Source organism: Rhinatrema bivittatum, chromosome 15 (assembly GCF_901001135.1).
Source record: "Rhinatrema bivittatum chromosome 15, aRhiBiv1.1, whole genome shotgun sequence".
Lineage (NCBI taxonomy): Eukaryota > Metazoa > Chordata > Amphibia > Gymnophiona > Rhinatrematidae > Rhinatrema > Rhinatrema bivittatum.
This window is the reverse complement of record NC_042629.1, coordinates 35187697-35209526: the sequence shown is the minus strand read 5'-3', so window position 1 is coordinate 35209526 and position 21830 is coordinate 35187697. Positions and strand designations below refer to the sequence as shown.

Below are 21830 nucleotides of genomic sequence, written 5' to 3'. Positions count from 1 at the left end.
CCCCCCATCACTCCATCCTAAAAGCCCCCCCTCACTCCATTCTAAAAGCCCCCCTCACTCCATCCTAAAAGCCCCCCATCACTCCATTCTAAAAGCCCCCCTCACTCCATCCTAAAAGCCTCCCATCACTCCATCCTAAAAGCCCCCCTCACTCCATCCTAAAAGCCTCCCATCACTCCATTCTAAAAGCCCCCCCCTCACTCCATCCTAAAAGCCCCCCTCACTCCATCCTAAAAGCCCCCCATCACTCTTCCAGCATTTTGACTCAGAGCAACACAAGCAGACAGAGACAGGGAAAACCAACTGAAGCAGCAGGCAAATGACGACTTCAAAGCCACCTCCTCCCACAGCCTCACAAAAATATCCCCAACACACACAACCTACCCTTACACATCCACTCTCCTGCCACCCACCCACCCACCACACACAAACACTCCTATGCACACACACACACCTGCCCCCCAACATATCCCACCTACATATTCCTTCAAAGACTCCATCTGTCCCTCCAACACAGCTGAGGGTTCTTAAGGGGCACATGCTCAATCTATGGTAAAATGTTTTGTTCTGAAACAACTCTACTCTTTTCCAGCACATTTGTCTTTGCTTTGTAATCAAGACACTAAGAATTGAACATGTTGGAATAAGTGGAAAAACCAAAATGAGGTGTGGCATGTTCTCAAAATGTAAAATAAAAAACTCAATAAAAATCTGTGCTGGAAAGCATTCCCGAAGCCAAGTCTCTGCATGCTTTTCCTGCTGGTTTAGAACAGTTTCTCTAAGCCACCTAAACACGAAGTACCCAGGGACTTTGATCTGCAACCTTCCAGCAAATTTTCAAAAAAAAACCTAATCAGATACCCATGCACCTTTTCCCTATTTATGTGGGTGGAGGAATGGGAGAAAAAAATCCATGTGTAGATTTGAAAATACAATTCTAAACTGTCAGTTTATGCCCCTGATCTAACCAGATCCCAGGGAATACCTTTTTTTTAATGCAAATTTTGCATGCCAAATAAGCATCAAGTAAACACTTGAGATGAAATACAAAAGTCATTAGATCACAATAATAACAAAGAGACAAGAAAAACCTAAATTCACATTTCATTTAAAAAAAAAAAAAAAGACAAACGTTATCTAGGAGAGGCAATACCACAATCCACAAAGAAAAAATGTAAGTAAAAGTAAGCTATTTCTAGAGCAGTAAATCATTAATAAACTAAATGGAGACATCATTAAGAGATTACAGGGGAGAAGAAGCTGGTAAGGCACCACCCAGCTGAACAATCTTGTCACTTCTGAAAAGGCTTAATTAATCTAGCCCAAAAAAAAAAAAAAGTTTTGAAACTTAATATAACATTACAAAGAAATGTCAATACAAATGGAGCACCTAACTGAAGTACTTTAGGTCTCAATGGAAAACTATTTACGCCTTTTCTGAGTAGCTTTTGCAACGTGAGGAAAAATCCTCATTTTAAGATTTAAGAAAAGCTCTTCATGACATGAAGATGCAAAATCCATTCCCTATCAGATTCAAGAGCTAAAGAAACAATCAAAGTAGCTGGTGTAATTTTCTCATCTCTTTTTAACTCGGTTCAAAATACATATGCATACTTTCAATAGCTCGGCAGGGTTCAATTTTCACCCACTAGGGATCTTGCTGGTTAAAATTAAGGAGTTACTCAGCTAGATCCCTTTGACAACTGTCCACATAATACATGAAAGATACCTGCACTGGAAACTGAAATAGAGAATTTCACTTACCTGATAATTTCCTTTCCTTGAATCCTATAATACCAGAAGTGCAGGTTTACTCCCCCCTACTATCAGAGGTTCTGTGACATCACTGGTTGTTACCATGGTGTAGGCTCCAGCTAAAGCCAGTATTCTTATGTCAAAGCCATGAAAAATAAAAAACCTAACAACCTGCAAATAACATGAAATAATAACACCTAAAAAGGATCCCCCTTCAAGGAATACATTCCAAAATTATTTTGGTTAATGAGGAGGAACAATAAAAGGTAAACAAAAAAAAAGTGAACCTCCTGCTGTCCTTCAGACAAAAACAATGTTTGTAATCTGAGGTACACCAAAATAAAAAAAAAATTGCACAGGCCCAACTTCTCAGGAGGGTCCTGGACTGATGTAGCAGGATTCAAAGAAAGGAAATTATCAGGTAAGTTAAATTTATTTATTTATTTATTTATTGGTTTTTATATACCGAAGTTCCTGTATACAATACATATCACTCCGGTTCACATTTAACAGATATAGCTATCGCCGGGTAGGCGGTTTACATGGAACATATCAAATATAATATAATGAACAGAAGAACTATAATACAGTGTAATATATTATATTAAGAAACAACTAAGATCAACTTAGGTAACAACTTGGAACAAAAAACTGACTCAATGTGAGCATTACATTATTGTGGTAAGACAAGGCTGGAAGTTTGTTCTTCCTGCTTTAGCTCTCTGGGAAAGCTTATTATCCTTATTATCCTGCTTCACCAGTCTTGATGTGTGGGCAATAACTAAGCCCAATTAATCTTGCACATACATTTAATCTGTAATACTTACTGAATGTGTGCAAAGACCAAGTAGCCACTTTGCAAATGTATTCCAGGGAAAAATATGTCAACTCTACCCAGGAAGAAGCTTTGACCTCTTGTTGAGTGAACCCAAAGGACTTCTGGAGTTTCATGGCATTTCAAGAAACAAGTTGAAGCAATTGTTGCTTTAATCCACCTAGCCTAAAAAGTCTTGGAAGCCGACTCGTCCTTACATGGCCCTCCAAACTGATCAGATTAGTCCAGTGTTGTGACCGTATGTTTAGTGTTGCAGGCTATCAACTATGGAAGAAACTCTTCAAATGTCCTTAAGGGGAAAATGTCCCATGGTGCTTCAGAAAACTTCTGAAATGCATCTGTTTTCTTCTGCATTTCCGGTTTAAAACCTTTTGAACACTTCTATGCTTGGCCACTGTGATACATGCGGTTGAGAATAAGCCACCATACCATGTATGTATGTTTTTATCTTGTCTGTTTAAATGTTACATTCTCAGTATTGTGTTGAGTTATATGTTTATTGTAACCCACTGAGATCTGTGGATTGGCGGGATATAAATAAAATAAACAAACAATACAATCAGCAGATTTCTGGAACAGATTGGTAACCTCCAAATATCTTATAAGAACTCTTAGGTACATCTTATGTAAAAGGTTATTTAAACAAGCCTTTCCAGACCCTGCCTAATCTCAAATCAACATTTTCTTCAATCAGATACTTCAGAATACCGTATATACTGTAAATAATTATGCCTCATTCTGTTCATTCTCTTTCTAGCTTTCCCTCTTCTCCCAGTTTAACCAGCCTTGTTTTTATTGTAACTTCTCGGTTGCTGTGCACTCGTTCCATGTTCTTGTTTCACCCACTCCTCCTGTTAATTGTAAACCAGCATGATGTGATTCTATCATGAATGCCGGTATATAAAAACCATAAATAAATAAATAAATAAATCTAACAACCAGACAGCTCTATTTTTACCATGACATTCCTCCCATGGCAATGCTGGGAGAGAACTGATTGATTTAAGTGAAACAGAGATCACTTTAGGTAATAAAGAAAGGACTGGATGAAGAGATATGGAATCAGAGGAAAATATGAGAAAAGGATCTCTACATGAAAAAGCTTGCAACTTGGAGATCAGTTTGGCAGAACAAATAGCAACCAGAAGGCTCATATGTTCCACTGGCCAATCTACTAAAACTTTTGAAAACCAGATTAAATCCCAGTGAAGGTCCATGGTGGGGGGGGGGGGGGGGGGGAGAGGGGGGTAATCACACTAACCCCCAGAGGAAATGAGATACCTCTGAATGGGTAGCGATGTAAACTTCCTGGATTCTGCTCTTGTAGCATAAAATATTTATTTATTTATTTATTTATTTATTTATTTGAGGTTTCTTATATACCGATAGCCGTTTGCACATCGTATCGGTTTACATACAACTAAAAATTTATGGGCGGAGCCCTTTACAAAGAACAGTATAACAATGTGGAAACAAAATACAGGAGGCGCATTTAAAGAGTTTAAAAGCCAGATCTTTATCCAACTGTCCCTGGAATAAAAGTTAGGATGTTAGAATCATCCTAACGCCAAGGCTAAACAGACCTTTCCTTTGCCGAATGCCTCAACAGACGCCAGACATGAACATAAGCCAGCAAAATGGAGAGCTCGCAGGCTTTCAATAAACTTGAAACTACACAGGAGACATATACTTTTCTGTGCAACCATGACATCTCAAGAGCCAGGCTGTAAAATAAAACGGAACCGGATCCTTCATGAGAATCAAACCCTGAACCGAGTCCTCAGAGAGGAGCTATGTATAATGTATTTCCCCCACTAGCCAAGGCTGGAATAAGGCATCTATTCCTATACAGCTACACTCCTTGCACTAACTGAAGCAAAAGGGAACTCTGTCCTAAGATCCCAGGGATTTATTATCCTCTGGAAAGCCTCCTGGCTGAGTTCCCACTCTTTAGGGTCCTATCTGTTTCTGCTAATAAAAATGGCCAGAACATTGTCCAGTCCTGCAATATGAAATTTGTAGATTCTGTTCCACCCATTGCCTCCTTGGCTTCAGGTGCGTCCCTGGTGACAACTGTTGTAAAAGACTTTGATTGACTTGGCATGAAATTAAGCAATGCTAACCTAATGGCTCTGCTCGAAAGCCTGTTGATGGACCACGAGCCCCCCCTTCCAGCCTCCAAAATCCCTGAGCTACTTATTCCTGGCAGTGGGCACCCAACCTGTCAGACTTGCATCTGTTAGAAAGACCCAGAAAGGAGGCTCCAAAGTCATTCTCTTCTGTAAATAAGAGTCAATCACAAGAGGCTCTGCTTTACCAACCTCAGGAAGGGGGAAGATGGACTTTGTAGTCTTGTATGTAAGAAAGCAAAGAAAACTGCAGAGAGTACACATGAGTTCTGGCCCAAGGCACAAGATCCACGATGACTGCCATGGTTTCTAACAGTTGCAGGTAATCCCCAGCTCTAGGTGCTGTCTGAGAAAGAAATTTCTGCGCCTTGCTGATAATTTTGGGAACTCTTTGCCCGAGTCAGAAAAACCTGACCTGCTTTGGTATTGAAAAGGGCTCCTAGATGTACCAGAGACTGAAAACTCTGCAACTTGCTCTTGATAAAGTTGATTACCCAGCCCAAGCTTTCTAAAATGTGTACTACCCTTTTGGAAACCATGAGGCTCTCTTGGTGGGACTTCATTCAGATTAACTAATCATCCAAAGAAGAATAATCCCTTCCTTTCTCAAGGAAGCTACTATGACTACCATTACCTGTTCAGCTTGGAAAAGAGAAGGCTGAGGGGGGATATGATAGAGGTCTTTAAGATCATGAGAGGTCTTGAACAAGTAGATGTGATTCGGTTATTTACACTTTCGAATAATAGAAGGACTAGGGGACATTTCATGAAGTTAGCAAGTAGCACATTTAAGACTAATCGGAGAAAATTCTTTTTCACTCAATGCACAATTAAACTCTGGAATTTGTTGCCAGAGGATGTGGTTAGTGCAGTTAGTGTAGCTGGGTTAAAAAAAGGTTTGGATAAGTTCTTGGAGGAGAAGTCCATTAATGGCTATTAATCAATTTTACTTAGGGAATAGCCATTGCTATTAATTGTATCAGTAGCATGGGATCTTCTTAGTGTTTGGGTATTTGCCAGGTTCTTGTGGCCTGGTTTGGCCTCTGTTGGAAACAGAATGCAGGGCTTGATGGACCCTTGGTCTGACCTAGCATGGCAATTTCTTATGTTCTTATGTACCTTGGTAAATGGAGCTGTAGCAAAACCTAAAGGAAGCTCTCTGAACTTCAAAATGCAAAAATGGAGAAATCTTTGATGTTCTTTCCAGAAGGGAATACAGAAGTAAGCTTCCAAGAGATCTAGAGAGTAGAGAAACCTCTCCCTTCCACATCTCCACTAAGCCTGACCGGAGCGACTCCATTTGAAAATGGGAGACAAAGACTTGTGTTCACTCCCTTTAGATTGAGAATGGGTCTGAAGGATCCATCATTCTTTGGAGCCACAAAGTAAATGTGACCCTGAGCTTCAAGCTTGCATGAGCTAAAGCTTTTCGATGGTAGTATGAGTCGTTAACCTTTTTCACCAGCGACATGCACGGGGAGACCATAAAGGTGTCGAAAACTAAAGTAATGAATTCTAGGGCACAGCTGTTTCAAATCATATCTAAAATCCACTGATCAGAAGTTATGTGGGTCCATTCCCGGTTATTAAAAAAAAAAGAAAAAGCTGAAGGCAACCACCCCTAGAGGTATTTGCAAGCAGAGAACCTGCCGATTTTTCATCAGGAAGAATGAGAGATCCCTGTGGAACCAGAATCAATTTCCCCGCTATCTACTTCTTCAGAAACATAAGGGTCAGAAATAATAGAGCCCCCTGACCTAAAAACATCCAAAGAAAACCAGGCTGCTTTGTTATCACAGATGCCACTGTTGAAACACTGGGAGCAGGTACTGACCTGCAGGGCGAGACGGACCCCCATCCTTCACCAGGTCTCTGGGGTGAAAATCAAAAACATTCGGGAGGAAAGTCATCACAACTAGAGCAGGTAATACCATCATTTTAACCTACAGGCGTCAGAAATGGAGTGTGCAGAGCGAGAGAATACTGCAGTGGACAAAAACCCCCCACTGGATTTGAAAATTGTGCATTCCTGCTGAAATGGCCACCTGAACTGATGTAAATTCTGAAAAATTGTCCTGGTGCTCAAGGGCTAAAACTGAGGACTCATCATCATCAATGCCAGCCAAAACGGGTTGTTGGGTTTTTTTTAGGTGTCTTACCTGAAGACGTAGCCTTGTCACAAACTGAACAGCGCTAATACAGCGCCGGCTTCCACAAGCTGAACAACATTCACTATGTTCAGATAATCTCCTGGAGTTGTTTAAAAAACAGCACAGATCTCATACAGCCTGATATAGCCCACCCCCTCCGCAGAAAAACTTACCTTTTCTAGTGGGTGAAGTCAGAAATTGCCAACGAAAAATGCCCAGCACGCTGTTTAAACTCATGTTTTCTTTTGTAAACTTTAAGAGAAAGGCAAAACTTAGAGGTGGGGGGAAATGTTTTTCGTCACAGCGGATCCTTCATAGGTATAAAAAAGATACCTCACCCTCTCTACTCTACCAAACCTCCTCTTGGGCTAGGAATTTTCTGAAAGGGCTCGCTGAACTGGTAACAAATGCCATCAGTCTGGACCACAGAGCACTAAAAAAGGCTCTAAATACTCAGCTAAGAAAATAATAAACTCAAACTTAGGAGACAAGTATCCTGCTGCACCAAACCAGTACATCCTGCCCTCTGCTGGAGACAGAGAATAATGACTTTTGCTGGAGCTGCACCATGGTAACCATCAGTGATGATGTCACAGAGAAAGGTGTGTCCTCTGTGTAACAATTATGGCTGCTAGGCAGCCTCCCCGCCAGCAGAGGTCCTCACAGAGCCACCTCCTTGATGATTCTATGACTCAGCAAGGCCAGTCCTATTTAGCCCTGCCTCTCCTGTAACTTGGTGCTTGAGTCACCTTGGCTCCTTGCATTGGCCCACCTTGCTTTTATTGCTTCTGCATGGTCCCAGTGGCCTTCCAGCCTTGCCTTGGGGCCTCTTTAGCCTTCCTGCTCAGCCTTGTGGCTTTTGGGCCTCGTAGTCTTGCTCAGGCCTCCTTATCTTTTTTTACCTTGCTATGCTTTAGTTTCTAGTTGCTGTGTTACTACTTTCCTTGCCCTGTTCCTGTGGTCCTGTCCAGTTCCAGTCTCCAGTCCTTGCCTCCCACTACTGCCTTGCCTCCAGCTCCAGTCCCTATCTCTAGTCCAGACCTTGCCTTCAGTCCCAGCTCTCTTCTTCTCCTGCCTATCGCCAGTTCCAGTCCTGCCCAGCCACTATGATATACCATGCCAGGAAAGTCCTGCCGGCGCCCAGAGCCTGCGGGCTGAAGGGATGGTCAGTCAGAAAACCTTGTCCTGCTCTGTCCTGAAGTCCTGTGTCACTCCTATAGGGGGACTCCCTGAATGCAGCCTGCCTGACCGTGACTCTCTGTCTACATCTGCTAGTAGGGGGGGAGTCAACCCATGCATCTGGCCTGGTGTAGCAATATGATAAAGAGTTTCATTTATCCACAGGCAAATACAACACAGGAAGTGGCAATGAGAGCTTCAGCCACATGGGAGGTGTAATTTCCAGGGGTAAGAACATAAGAACATGCCATGCTGGGTCAGACCCAGCATCCTGTTTCCAACAGTGGCCAATCCAGGCCACAAGAACCTGGCAAGTACCATTGCTAGTAACAGAAGGTAATTCAGTCCCCATGTTGGGTAAACTATGATTTCTAGAAGTTAGCCCTGTGACTCGGGGCATTATGCTGGGTGATGTGGTTCGGGGATCCTGTGTGTTGAAGCTGCTCGGGTTTTGGCATGCTTATACCCTGACTTTTACGGTTTGGGATACTGATAACCTGACACTGGGGATAAAGCTTCTTTGGCCATGTCCAAAAGCAAAGAACGTTCAAGCAGCATTGTCTGAATGATCAGGAAGGCTGCTCACCACACCGTGTAAATTCTGTAATGGGTTTCACAGGTGCTTGGTTTTGCTTGCAAGTATTACCATCCTTAACATAAGGCATGGGGGAAACCTGCCCGGAGCAGCAGCTACGACCCTTAACATAAGGCATGGGGGTAACCTGCCCGGAGCAGCAGCTACGACCCTTAACATAAGGCATGGGGGTAACCTGCCCGGAGCAGCAGCTACGACCCTTAACATAAGGCATGGGGGTAACCTGCCCGGAGCAGCAGCTACGACCCTTAACATAAGGCATGGGGGTAACCTGCCCGGAGCAGCAGCTACGACCCTTAACATAAGGCATGGGGGTAACCTGCCCGGAGCAGCAGCTACGACCCTTAACATAAGGCATGGGGGAAACCTGCCCGGAGCAGCAGCTACGACCCTTAACAGACACTTGGGGGAACCTGCACAGAGCGCGGCAGCCGCTGCAGTGGGAAGCTTGCTGGGCAGACTGGATGGACCACAATACCATGCTACTAGGTTATACCTGAAGAGGAAGGAAAGGAGATACGACAACCCCTGGCAGCTAACGGAGTGATGCACCCGCCGGCTGTTCAGCTTCGTGAAGGGAGGAAGCAGTAGAGATCGCCACAGTGAAAAAAATCGGGAGAAAGACAGCAAAAACATAAAACCTGAGGCTTCCAGGCTGAAACTGCCAACTTGGAAGTCCGATGGACGCGCCACGCAGATTTCCTTCGTAAACGAACGGAACCCAGAGATCTGCTAGTTGTAAGGATCCCGAAGAAAACCTGATTCCTCACAGGCTGTGATTCTGTATTGGATTAGCATTTGTCCAATAAAAAGTGCAAACACCGTTACCAGAGCAGTTCTCCCCCCCTGGCAGTTCAGTAGACAAGTTATCTGGCTAAGCTTAGCTGGCTAACCTGCCCCGTGTATTCAGTGAGATAAACGTCCTGCTGAACAGACTTGCTTAAAGTTAGCCGGGGAACTTAAAAACCTAACCAGCCATGTTTGAATATAGCTGTTTAAGTTTTTAAGTTATCTGGCCAAATAGCTTGCTACTTATCCGAATATCTTCAAAATGATGTTAAGGTAAGGTAGCACTCTTGGGCATATTCTGTGGGCCGTTTATCTCGCTAAATATTTGGGATAACTTATCTGGCTAAATATAGTCAGCTCGGTTAGCTATTTTAGGGTTCTGTGAAAACTGTCCCCATGTCTACATTGTTTGTTGATCAGCCCTTATTATATGTTATGTCATCCTCCTTGTTATACATTAGCTTATTCTTTCATCTATAATTTATACTTAATTCTCTCCTTAATTTGATTATAAGATACTTGTTATTTGTAACTTTTCTTCCAATTTTTTGGTTCGATGTAAACCGGTGTGATAAGAATCTTCGTCTTTAACGTCGGTATAGCAAAAAGATGTAAATAAATAAATGTAAATAAATGTTTGCATAAGCAGTTTATTTACCTCGTGGTAAAGCCTGGTGTCGTTCATTCTTATCATCACACCGTCCACACGCAAGAAAAACCTCAGCAACAGGAAGAAGCTGGAAGGCATCACTCTCTACAAAGAAAAGCCACAGCCATATAATCACACTGATAACTACAGCTTCCATCAAGTCTGCTCATGGCCACCTTGGGTTTCCAGTTTTAGGGCCTGTTTTTTCCTTCTCATCGTGCAAGCTGCAGCAGCTTTAGTTGGGCCCTGTTAGGGCAGCTGCTAGGATGGCCAGTGCCTTCAGGCTAAACTTGTCAGTATTTCCTTTTAGTCAACCGGGAGATCCTCAGCAAGCTGCACCCCCCTTCTCCCAGTAATATCAGCTCTGGGATGCACCCAGACCCCGAATCTTGGGCCACCTGTACTGTCATGTAAACACATTAACCACCGAACTGACAGTTTCCAAGGGGGCTGCTGTTTCAGGAATTAATCCAAGTCATAAGGGGGACAAAATCTTAACATCCTCCTTGACCCAATATAGCTCGGTTTGTGAGGGAAGAAAAACTCTGAAGGATCCACAAGACACAGAGGATGACAAGAAAAACATTTCCTAGATTGTAAGGCAGTGGCTGTCCTTCTGCAGCCCTTTGCTTACGGAGTTACAAAGATCTGTTACCAAAACGCCAGCACATCTTTAAGCAACGAGGCCAATGTCCCAAGGCATTTAAGCTGGACAGCCTGGGAGATATCTGGCTAAATGCCGACCTTTCCATATCGCTGGCACTTATCTGACTAAACTTTAACTGAATAAGGGGTGTCTGGGTGGAGATCAGCTTGCTAGGAAACTTATCCAGCTCTGATATTTGGAATTAGCCGAATAAGGGTTTTTTGGGGGCCAACTCTGGCCGGCTGCAGCAACAGTGCTAAAAGTTATCCGAGAACATGTCTCAGGGTAACTTTAAGCTTAACCGGCTGTACTGAAAAGAATATTAGCTGCTTCAGTAATGATACTGTCTTAAAATAAAAAAAAGTCTCTCTTTCTCTCATGGGCCTGGCAGCCCAATTTAGCAATCCCTACCCAGAGTTCTAAAAAACAGGCACTGCCAAGCCTCTCCAATCAAACTTTAAAAAAACAGAAATGGTCTGGGGTTTCCTTGCCCCCAGCCCCGGATTGCCGAAATAAGATTGGCAGGGTCTTCTTCCTCTAATTTCCCCCACCCGTACCGTACTTTTGCTGCTGGGATCACCTGGCGGCTTCCAGTGCTGTTCTTACAGCCATGCCGGAAGCGTAAACTACCAGCATTAAGAAGAGAGTATTATTCTGGGTATTTCCTCATCAGCGCTCATCTCGTTAAAAAGAGGAAGGGGAGGCCATGGGCAAACACACAAAGCAATTATACCCACAATCTTTACGCTGAGGCTGGACACGCCATGATCATGAAGCTCATCTTCAAAGAGCAGCACTTCATCAAAAAACATAATCTGTTCTCGAGCTTTTAATTTCTCCGTATCGATCCGATCAGTGGTTGGAACAACCTGGAAAAAAAAAGGCCGAGTTTAGGAAAGAAGGGTTAGCGGGGTGGAACTGGAATAGAACGTCTCCCAAGGTAACGGGGACAGAGGGAGCAGGATCCGAGGAGCCAGCCCAGGCCACAGCGCCATGGTTAATGTCTATTAATCATCCATGCGGAGGAGAACCCAAGAATGAATCTCCCCTGCCCCTGAAACCTTCCCTAAAGCGAGGGGGGAGGGGGAACAGATCGGATTAGGAGATTTGCTTTGCGCTCTCCTTCAAGAGGACATTCCTCTTTTACTGGCGAACCGACTGATGATTCAGGACTTCTAAGATTATTTGGCTTGATGTGGTATCAGTGCTTAGATGCGCTGTAACTTTCGTTTGAGCAGCTATTGCCATTGAGGTCCATATTCAGAAGCATTTAGCTGGATAGCGCAGAAGTTGTCCAGCTAAATGAGTATTTGGGCTCTTATCCAGCTCAATTCTAGCCAGGTAATTCTTTATCCAGCTAAAACGTGGTTGGACAAGTCAGAGGAGGGGGCGAGCTAGCCAGCTAAGTAATCCGCTAACTCTGGTCAGCTTGTCCACCTGTCCTAAAGTTGGCCAGATAAAATTCCCCAGCTGACTTTAAGATAGCCGGATATATTCTGCGGTGTGGCCACACTGCTGAATACATAAGCTAAGTTAGCTGGATTACGTTATCTGGCTTAACTGGCCGAGCTGCACAGAGGCGGAATATGGACCTCTTTATGTATAGTCTGAAAGTTATAAACAATAAATTAAAAAACCCCCACAAAACGGGATAGCTGAGGTGTCCAAGCTGAAAATTTTTATTTCACAGAGAGCTGCCTGGCAGGATTTCTTTTTTAATTTTCTGCTGAGGCCATTTGTGTTGGGGAAAGGGCAGTTAACACAAGTATCAAAGGTCCAGTTGCTGCACTACAGTACTGCACATCTGGCGAGTCGATCGGACTGCAGTGAGTTAGCCTCCTGGTTTTCAGCCGATTGGCAAGGCTTGACAGATCATCACAGCGCTGCGGGGGGGGGGGGGGGGGGGGGGGGTTAGACTCTGAAAATAGCCCAAGTGGGGGTGTGTGTAACCCCATTACATGTGTACCTTTACTTGCACTTACAGCAGGCGTTCAAGGCAGAGAGGTGCCAAATCATGCCACGTCAACAGACTTCTGCATTGTCAGGAGTCCATGTGAAAGTTTATACAGAGAACCTGCTTGCTGCTAAGAGCAGACATACCCTTCCTGTGTGTACCCTGTGCATGTACTAAGGGACTTTATTTTCTGAGCCGTTTTGTGCGCATAAAAATCGCTCTGAAAACGAGCAGTAAAGTCTGCACATGACCAGTAATGCCCAGACTCCACCGCTACGCGCGGTCTTCTAGCCTTACCCTTCCTAGGTGTGCTGAGAGGCACAAGGTCTGAGAAGGGCTAATATCCCACCACAATGTCACACTAGAGTACAAATTCCATCCTTTTGGGGACACTGTTCCTTTAGGAAAAATATTCTATAGGGACTGATATTATGTTCCACATCACCACTGCTTGCACATAGGTAAAAAATCTGAGAGCCTGTTCTGCTGCCAGCAAATTCATTGTAACTTTAGGTAGCCAGCTTCAGGCAGGCTGGGCATGTACTCCGTGCGGTAAACCCATGTGCTCGCTTGATGGCCCTAGCACCATTACAGCTTCCCCACCTGTTTACAGCCTGCATTTCTCAGGGATGGAGGGGTGGAGGGTCAGAAGCTGGTGGTGGGGAAAGCACTCGGTCACTGAAGAGGCAACTTTTGCTACAGTTTGCTTTGCTCCAGACCTGAGGCACCAACGGCAAAGGCCTCACCAGAGAGATGGGATGAGGGCACGAGAGAAAAGGCCAGGCTGGGGAATGGGCAAGGCCTTAGGCCTGATGGCTAGGATAGAATGGGACTGGACTGGCAGCCAAATGGGGAGGGAGGAGAGATCCATGTGCCACTAGACGATGTCCAACTAGACCATTACCCATTATGCTGGGCACGGTTCAGTCCTTCAATAGCCATTGGATAATATTCAGTTCCACTGCAGCTTTGGTCAGTGCCAGTATGCTTGGATAATGGGTGCTCTTTTACCCATACTATACCTATGCTGAACTGTGTGGGTAAATACATCACAAAGCTCAAAAATGTCCTACAGCACTTTAGCTTTGTCAGGTTGTGTTTTACTCCGACACTGCAGCCTTTCTGGAATGCTAGAGTCATTCTGCCTAACATCTCACAATGCAGTGTCAAAAAACGCACCTACAGGGCACTAGATCATTAACTGCTTACCTTAAAAGTTGAACTATCCCCAAGTAACGTTCCTTTATAATCTGTGGTGTAGGTCCAGTCATAGGGTTTAACAGTTTCTTTGGAGTGCTCAGGTTCGGACCTGGTTTACAAATAAAGAAAGAATCACTCAACCCAAGGTAAGAGTAGAAATAATCATGCAACAGAAGTCTGGTGTTCTCAGGGCTGGGAAGTAAAGCAAGCATAATCACTGGACTTGGAGAGGGCTTGCAGGAGCTGGAGATGCTCAGTGAAGCGGGCAGAGCTACTTTTCACAGTGGAAGAGTCTGCCAAAGGAAGTAACAAAGAAAGAGGGAATACAATCAAAAGGTGCGATTCAGGCAGGCCCACCCCAGGACTCCACAACAGTGCAGGAGATGCATTTCAGTTTCCTTTCTGGAGAGGCTCAAGAAAGTCACGGAGGTGATATTCTTGGGCTGCTCCAGGTGGAAGTCAAGGCGAAGGCCACCACTGGGGCAATCCCAGCTGACAGAAAAGCACTGCTGAGGGGTTCACTCTCAGAAGAGACCTTCCTCACCAGCAAGAAAATCTGTAACGTCATGGAACTGTCATGGGGAGATGGCAGAAAATGGAAAGAGAAATGAAAAGTGGATTAGTGTAGGATGGGTTACACTAAGTCTTGTCTCATGCACCCTTGCAAATCAGGCCACGTCAACAGGGAAGTTTTTCTAGCCAAGGAAATCTCCTCCAAGGCTAGACCCCTGTATGTCTCCCTTACAGTGTACCGCTGTTCTCTTTTCCCAGAAACACAAACACACTGACAGTAATTTTCAAAAGGACTTCTGTGGGTAAAACAGGGTTTTATCCATTGAAATGGCTCTTTTGAAAACTACCTGGCTGATGTGTGTACAATATTACATGTGCACATCCTGTATGGGGGCAATTTTAATCACATCGGGGAGAAGTGTTTTGGAGGAGGGGGGTGCTGAATCTGGGTAGGGTTTGCATTTACGTACACATTTTTGTATTTTAAAAAGCCTGCATGTAAATTCTCCCCAGAAACCTTCTCCACACGAAGTAATAGCCCACAAATGTATGCGGGCTTTTATAAAATTACCCCCATATGTCCACAACATGTCTCTAACCAAAAGTACTGATAGACGGAGGTGGGTCTCCTTTCATTTTTTATCCCACCTTCCACGACCTCATTCTTTCAGCTTCACCTTAGGATCAGGTATCTGGGTCCTGATACAATGCTCTCCTGCTTCATCCGTTCCATCAGCAGGCCTCCACTTCCTTCCTGCCGTCCCAGAGAAAGTCCTCGGGCTCATCAAACGTCAAGTGCCTGCCTTAAATATCTCCCCCACTCCCCTCAGCTGCCCTTGCAATATGACGGCTTAAAATGATTCTTCTGGATATTCAAAGACTTTGCCCAGCTAGCTTTTGTATCAGCTGGACAAGAGCTAAGATTATGCATTTTTTCGCACTGGAAATATTATAATGTGCTTCTAAAGTAAATTAGTGCAAAACAATCCCTTAGGAGATGTACACTTCAGTTAGATTTCCTGCGTGACCTTTCAGTTAGATTTCCTGAGTGACTCACTGCTGTGCTGATTAACAAAGAATAGCACCTATTCACTAACACACAATAGCATCTATTCACAAAACACACAATCTTCACACTTAGTTAGTCAGCCTGAGTGTCTCACAGCTCCCTTGATTAACAAATGTTGTTCCCTATTCAAACCTAATCACACTACCCTCAACACCTTTCCAAGGTGAGTAACTGAGCTGAACTATTCAACTTTTTTACTTTGGTATATACTGCTCCTAGCTTATTTCTAGCTTCTGGCTACTTTTTTGTGGGGGTTTTTTTTTTGGTGGTTTTTTGTTTTGTTTTTCAATACAATGCACTCAGTTATTATTAAATAAAACACTTAGCTCTTTAAAAGTCTGGAGGACACTTTAATAGTCAGGCAGACTTTTAAAAAATAAACACACTACCTACTGCTGCCTTATTGACTGACTAAATACAAACAGTCTAACTTGTTTATTTATTCACTGCCAACCTACTGCTACCTTATTGACTGACTAAAAATGCAAACAGTCTAACTTGTTTATTCACTGCCTGACTATTAAAGGCACAAACACACAAACACACTAAATAATATTCCCAAATAGTTAACTTTGCCCCAATACTTTTAAAAAAGTCAATGTCAATGTCCCAAGCAAAAACTTACTGATTCCTTTCAGCCACCAGCAAGGTGATCCTCTCCTCTCAGTGTTTCCACTGGAAAGTGACATGAATCATTCAGGATGGACCTCTTGGGGGTCGGAGGGGGGGGGGGAAATAGTAGGGGATGGATCGCTGCAGTCTACGCATTTTATTTTGGTGCATTTGTGGATCCCAGAGGTGCAAAGGAACAACGTACCTGGGTTACACTGTTCTGAGGCTGGCTGCGGTGATCAGGGGGGTGAGTGGAGGCGAAGATTAATCAGGGAAAAACAGTGATCATATATTTAGGTTTAATCGGTTACCACAAATTCTATGATAACGTTCGCATGTTATCTTTCGTTGATTGTGATTTTTGTGCATTCTATGTATCACTTAATAAAACATATTGAACATAAAAAAATGTAAATATAAAAAAATAGTATATATGTGCGTGCATGCTACTTATGTGTATATATTTTATTTATACATAAGTGTATTTTATTGTGTGTGTATATATTTTATTTATACATAAGTGTATTTTATTGTGTGACATGGCTGTATATACCTAAGTATTTTATAATGTGCGGCAAGGCTATATATACATAAGTGTATTTGTGTATTTTATTATGTGTGGCATGGCTGTAAACTGCTATGATTTATTGAGTAGCAGTATAAATTTATTTTTAAATGAATAAACAAATAAATGATATTTCTGCACATAAAATCCCTTTGAAAATTCACATCATTGTGTGCACAGAATTTATCCAGATAATTAGACGTGGTGCTGGGGGTGTTCCAGATGCAGGGGCTAAACTTTAAGGGCTGTCCAACTAAAGTTAGTTGTCCTAATATTCAGTGACAGACTTATTCATTAGCAATTACCTGAATATCTAGATAAAGTTATGTACATAACTTTACTCTAATATCTTACCGGCTTTCAGAATTCAAACTAGTTCTCACCTGCTCTCCTGCCACTCTTCTGCACAGGCCACTTTCAGCATGCCTTGATACTTGTTCACACACTTGAGAGCATCTTTAGCATTGAACTCAATTCCAAAGCCGGAGCTGTGCTGAATTCTGAGGACATTGTCTCCGAACATCATCTCGGGGAGTGCAGGTATGTGCATCTCATCAGCCAGCCTGTGCACAAGACATTAAAAAAATCCAAAACACTGAAAACTGCTATTTATGTTTCTTAAAATACAGAACATTCTTCCTGTATATGGACACCCTGGGATACTGCAACATAAAGCACATCTATCCAAAATGGCATAAATCTAGAATATCCTTCTACTAGTACATGCTCTCACTGAGAAGGGAGAATACAGCACAGATTCCCAGAGGAGAACAGGAAAAACACAATTCAGAATCCTGGAGAGCGGAGGGGAGGGACGACGACACAGGCTGGACTTCCCAAGGGGTTGGAAGGAAAATAACACAGCCCAGAGCAGTGTTTCTCAACTAGTGTGCCTTCGGACCTGATCAGTTGTGCCACGAAAAAATCACCACTGCATGATGCTCAGCTCCAGACCAGCACCTGGGCTCTGCTCTTAGCACCTCACAAAAGTCACTAGCAGTTCCTTTCTGAGAACGAGTAATCAAGCATGCCTCTTCTGCCTAGCTACAACAGAAGCTCTGGAATGTGATAATTTATTTATTTGTTTCTTTTTATATACCGGTGTTCGATTTACATCTCACATCGGTTTACAAATAATTTGAAAGGTGCGGGAAGGAAGTCCTTTCCTTTTGACAGGTACAGTAAAAGACTAGAGAAATGTAGTAGGATGTTATAGCAGCAACATGAGTAAAGACAGTGCCAGTAATGGAAACCGTCGGCATCGATGGAGGAGTAGATAGCATAAATAATAATATAATAATGGGCAGCATGTACAGTATGGGTAGCTCAGCCTTGTTTTGTGCAAGATACATAGGAGTAATTTTCAGGAGGAATTGCACATGTAAATGTAACTACTATCATAGCAATTTTCAAAAGCCATTTACTGGAGTAAAGGGCACTTGTGCGAGTAAATCCTATGGACAATTCAATGGCATACACTATAGTAATTTTCAAGAGCCCACCTACTCGAGTAAAAGCTTTTGAAAATCAGGCCCACTGTGCTTCCTTCCAGCCTCTGCCTTAGCCCCATGCTGAGTGAGACAAGTAGAACATACACTGAGCACCAGATGCAACTCATGCTGAGTGCTGGGAGCAGCAGCTGTGAAGGTTCAGGCAGCCCCATGCGGCAACTAAAGTAACTGACTGATCTGGCTGCTCATATCACACAGACTTCTCCCTTCATCTGCACTTGTATTCAAATGAAATTAGCCCATCGTAACTAGTACTCCATCCTTTCCCTATTTTAAAATTTGAATTTTCGTTGTTTCCCTAGCTTAACTATGAGTCCTCTCCATGCCCACACTGCCTGCCCCATGGAGGATGATGGTATGTCACATAAGATTTTTTCAATGTAGGTGTGCCTTGGGTTTGAAAAGGTTAGGAAACCCTAGCCCAGAGTCCCCGGGGAGGGAAGGGCTGGTAGCAGGTAGCTCTCCCTAGGGCGCACAACCCGCCCATATCAGGCCTCGCTTACTTTTCCACGTCGGCGGACTTCATGATGTGGGTTTTGGACGCAGTCAGTGTCCAGGCCCCGAAGGTGAAGTCCTGGTGACTGCTTCTGAAACCGTGGATCATCATGGCGGCTGCACGGGCCCCTGGTGTGCAGGAAGCCGTGGCTAGCGCGGGCTCAGCGGGCACGAAACTCCGTCCATCATCAGCCTCCTTCTGACAGAATCACTCCGCGCCCGGCGGCTGCCTATGGCGTCATCAGGGAACGCCGGACGGCAGCGGCCGCGCGCCCCAGAAGCCAGCGCTGGAGGATGAGACGGAGAGAGCTGGCGGCGGCGGTGCGGGGCGCAAGGGATGCAGGTGAGCGGAGGGGACTCCGGGGATGGGCCGCAAAAGCAGACAATGGATAGGACCACCGAGCGAGGTGGGGCGGGGTCCCCGGGCACAACGGGAAAGAGCCCCTAGCCCCCTGCACTACCCCGTATCCCTGGGTGTCTGTGGCAGCCCTGACCTCTGCCCGAGGGTGTAGCATCTCCTCTGCTAGCACGGTCTTTATAATATAGCCATGCATCCACAATATAAGCGGCTAAAGCTCTACTATATAGGTTGCACATTTATATAACATCGGCGGTAATATCCCATGGTATGCAAAAACTTGGGAGTATATTATTGCCAAATAAGTATTTTTATAATATTGTTATGAAATGCCCAAATAATGGAGGGAACAGGCAGCGCATCCTCAAACTCTGCAGCATCACTTGACTCTTTCTTTTCTTTTCATATAAATCACATTCTCTTGTCTCTACCACCTCTGCTTGCGTCTGCCCTTTGTTTTCAGCCATATCCCCGCTAAGTCTCCAAGCTAGAAAACCATCAGCTGGCTTGTTAACCTCTGAAATTTGGAAGCAGTTTGCTGCGATTGCAGTACAATAATATATGTATAATTTTTTGGTTATTTAAGGTAAACATATATACTTTGTCTATTAGAAATCGAAACTCTGCACTGCCAGGTACTGTGAAGACTAATTTAGATCTATTTTTAAATTAAGATTTGTTTTTTCTCTGATTGCAGCACCAGCCTCGTATCTTTTCACTTCGTTAGAGGTTGTATTTCTTACCATTAATTGGGAGCGTAAAATCCATAAAAATTGTAACATAACCCCCCTCCCCCCCGTGTAAATGCACGTTACAAGCTCTTCCCATTCAAATAGCTGGTTTAAAAACTTGAACACAGCAGTTGAAAAAATGTCTTCTGTATTGAAATTGGTTTGCAGTATAATGAATATGCATGTGATAACTTTGCATGCAATAGAGGCAATGTAAGCAGATCTTTCTCATGCATGTTCATTGCAGATATCCTGAAAATCTGACCAGCTGGGAGTCTCCCAGGGCAGAATTGGGAACCACTGCTCTAGTACAATTTGTATTTTTAATCTATTGTTTTACTTTTTTCATTGTAGTATAGTGCATTTTTTTTGACTCACCAGATCTTCCTTCTCCTTTGTACTTCCAGCTTAGCTGGAACCAAGATTGGGAATGGAGGCTCCTGGCACCAGATCCCAACCTTGGTTCTGACTGAGCTGGATATCCTGGAAATCTGACTGGCTGGGAGTCCTCCAGGATAGGATTGGGAGCTAGTGCAGTAGAGGATGAACTCTGTGGCATGCAAATTATACCTGAAGACTTATTGTCAATATACAGAGATAAATATATACAGATAACAATAATTGTCAAAATTATAATGGTAAAGAACTGCACCTTAATGTTATGTAGGTAATTCATGATACACACAAGAAATGTCAATGAAAAGTGATGTTATTCAGGCCTCAGTTGTATACAATTCTTTAAAGCTGCAGTAAGGATTTGAGTTTGCATTCTAGGAGGTTTCCTAACTGGCAAATTCTGAGCTTTAATCCCTAGCCACACCTCATTCCTTAAGCACATTTTGTTATCATTTCAGATGCCCAGCATGTGCCTCCTGCTCTTCACTGCATGGCTTTACAATGAGCAGCAACTCTTCCGGCACAGAGAAGCTAAGGAACGGCACTGTGGAGGAAGATGGGGCTGTCATGGTCACCGAGTCCATCATTATCATCGTCATCAGTGTCCTGGTCTGCCTGGCTAACCTTGTGATTGTTGTTACCCTCTACAAGAAGTCTTATCTTCTCACACTAAGCAACAAATTCGTCTTCAGTCTGACCTTGTCGAACTTTCTCCTGTCTATCTTGGTGTTGCCATTTGTGGTGACGAGCTCCATCAGAAGGGAATGGATCTTTGGCGTGGTTTGGTGCCATTTCTCGGCACTGCTATACCTACTGATCAGTTCTGCAAGCATGCTGACCCTGGGGATCATTGCTATCGATCGGTGAGCTGCGCTGGGAGAAATAACACTTTCTACCATGACTGGCACCGTGGAGTGGTGCTGTGTGTATATCCTAGCATGATATCTCACAACCTAGGGTATATTCTGTGCAGGGAATATTTAAGCTTACCATTGCATAATATTTTAAGCCATTCCAACTTTTACTACAAGCTTCATTAGCTCCACTTCAACAGGTAAGAAACCCTGAGCTGTGCCTTTACAGGTTACAAAAACCTCTCAGGTGAATTGAGGACACGTTAAAAGTTGGAATGGATCAAAATGCAATGTAATGGGAGTCTTAAAATATTCCTTGAGTATCACTCATAGTACCTAGTGAACTGAATTGACCCCCTATCTGTTTAATGTAGCAGCATCAGAGTCTCCACAATCAGTTTATCTGTTTCTTACTTCTATTAGCATCTCTTCTTCAGTCTTAAATCATTTTTTTTTTCTTTTGCTAGATTTTATTTCTTGTATCATCCTATTTCTCTGGAATAAAAGGTTTGCCCCTTCTATTACAGTCAGATTCCCTGCTTTTAAACCCTTCTTTGCCTGAGTTTACTGGTTAGATCACGAGGTATTCATGCTTGTGAAGTTTGTATGGGATTCTGCAGCTGCCCTGGCAGGAGTGACTGAATAGCAGGAGCTTTCAAGATCTTTAACCCTTAATATAGTGGAGAGTTGATTATGCAGACTAATTGAGGATTGGTTTGATACCTACAGTACTTGAATGTAATCTGCTTTGAGATATTAGAAAAGGCAGAATATAAATACAATTATTGGATAATCAGATGTCTTGAAAAAGGTATTTTCATGTGCTCCAAATGCAGTACTATCTG

At 43.5% G+C, this 21830-nt stretch overlaps 2 protein-coding genes across 3 annotated transcripts in view; one reads left to right on the top strand and one right to left on the bottom strand.

The window, feature by feature from the left end:
- Window positions 1–18905, bottom strand: part of TIPRL (TOR signaling pathway regulator) — a 25734-nt gene extending 6829 nt beyond the window's left edge. Inside the window, exons 1-5 of one of the 2 annotated variants that reach the window (XR_003852928.1) lie at window positions 18655–18905; window positions 17024–17203; window positions 13891–13990; window positions 11461–11596; window positions 10091–10186 (exon numbers count right to left, since the gene is read on the bottom strand). Coding sequence is in view for 1 of the 2 variants with exons in the window: in XM_029579094.1 (XP_029434954.1) it covers window positions 10091–10186; window positions 11465–11596; window positions 13891–13990; window positions 17024–17203; window positions 18655–18758 (612 nt within the window). In the remaining variant the exon portion in view is untranslated. The remainder of the gene's footprint in view (window positions 1–10090; window positions 10187–11460; window positions 11597–13890; window positions 13991–17023; window positions 17204–18654) is intronic. The other variant, XM_029579094.1, reaches the window with a different exon arrangement.
- Window positions 18860–21830, top strand: part of GPR161 (G protein-coupled receptor 161) — a 16453-nt gene continuing 13482 nt past the window's right edge. The window contains exons 1-2 of the mRNA XM_029579093.1: window positions 18860–18989; window positions 20590–20994. Of these exons, the coding sequence (XP_029434953.1) occupies window positions 20633–20994 (362 nt within the window). The 5' untranslated portion in view covers window positions 18860–18989; window positions 20590–20632. The remainder of the gene's footprint in view (window positions 18990–20589; window positions 20995–21830) is intronic.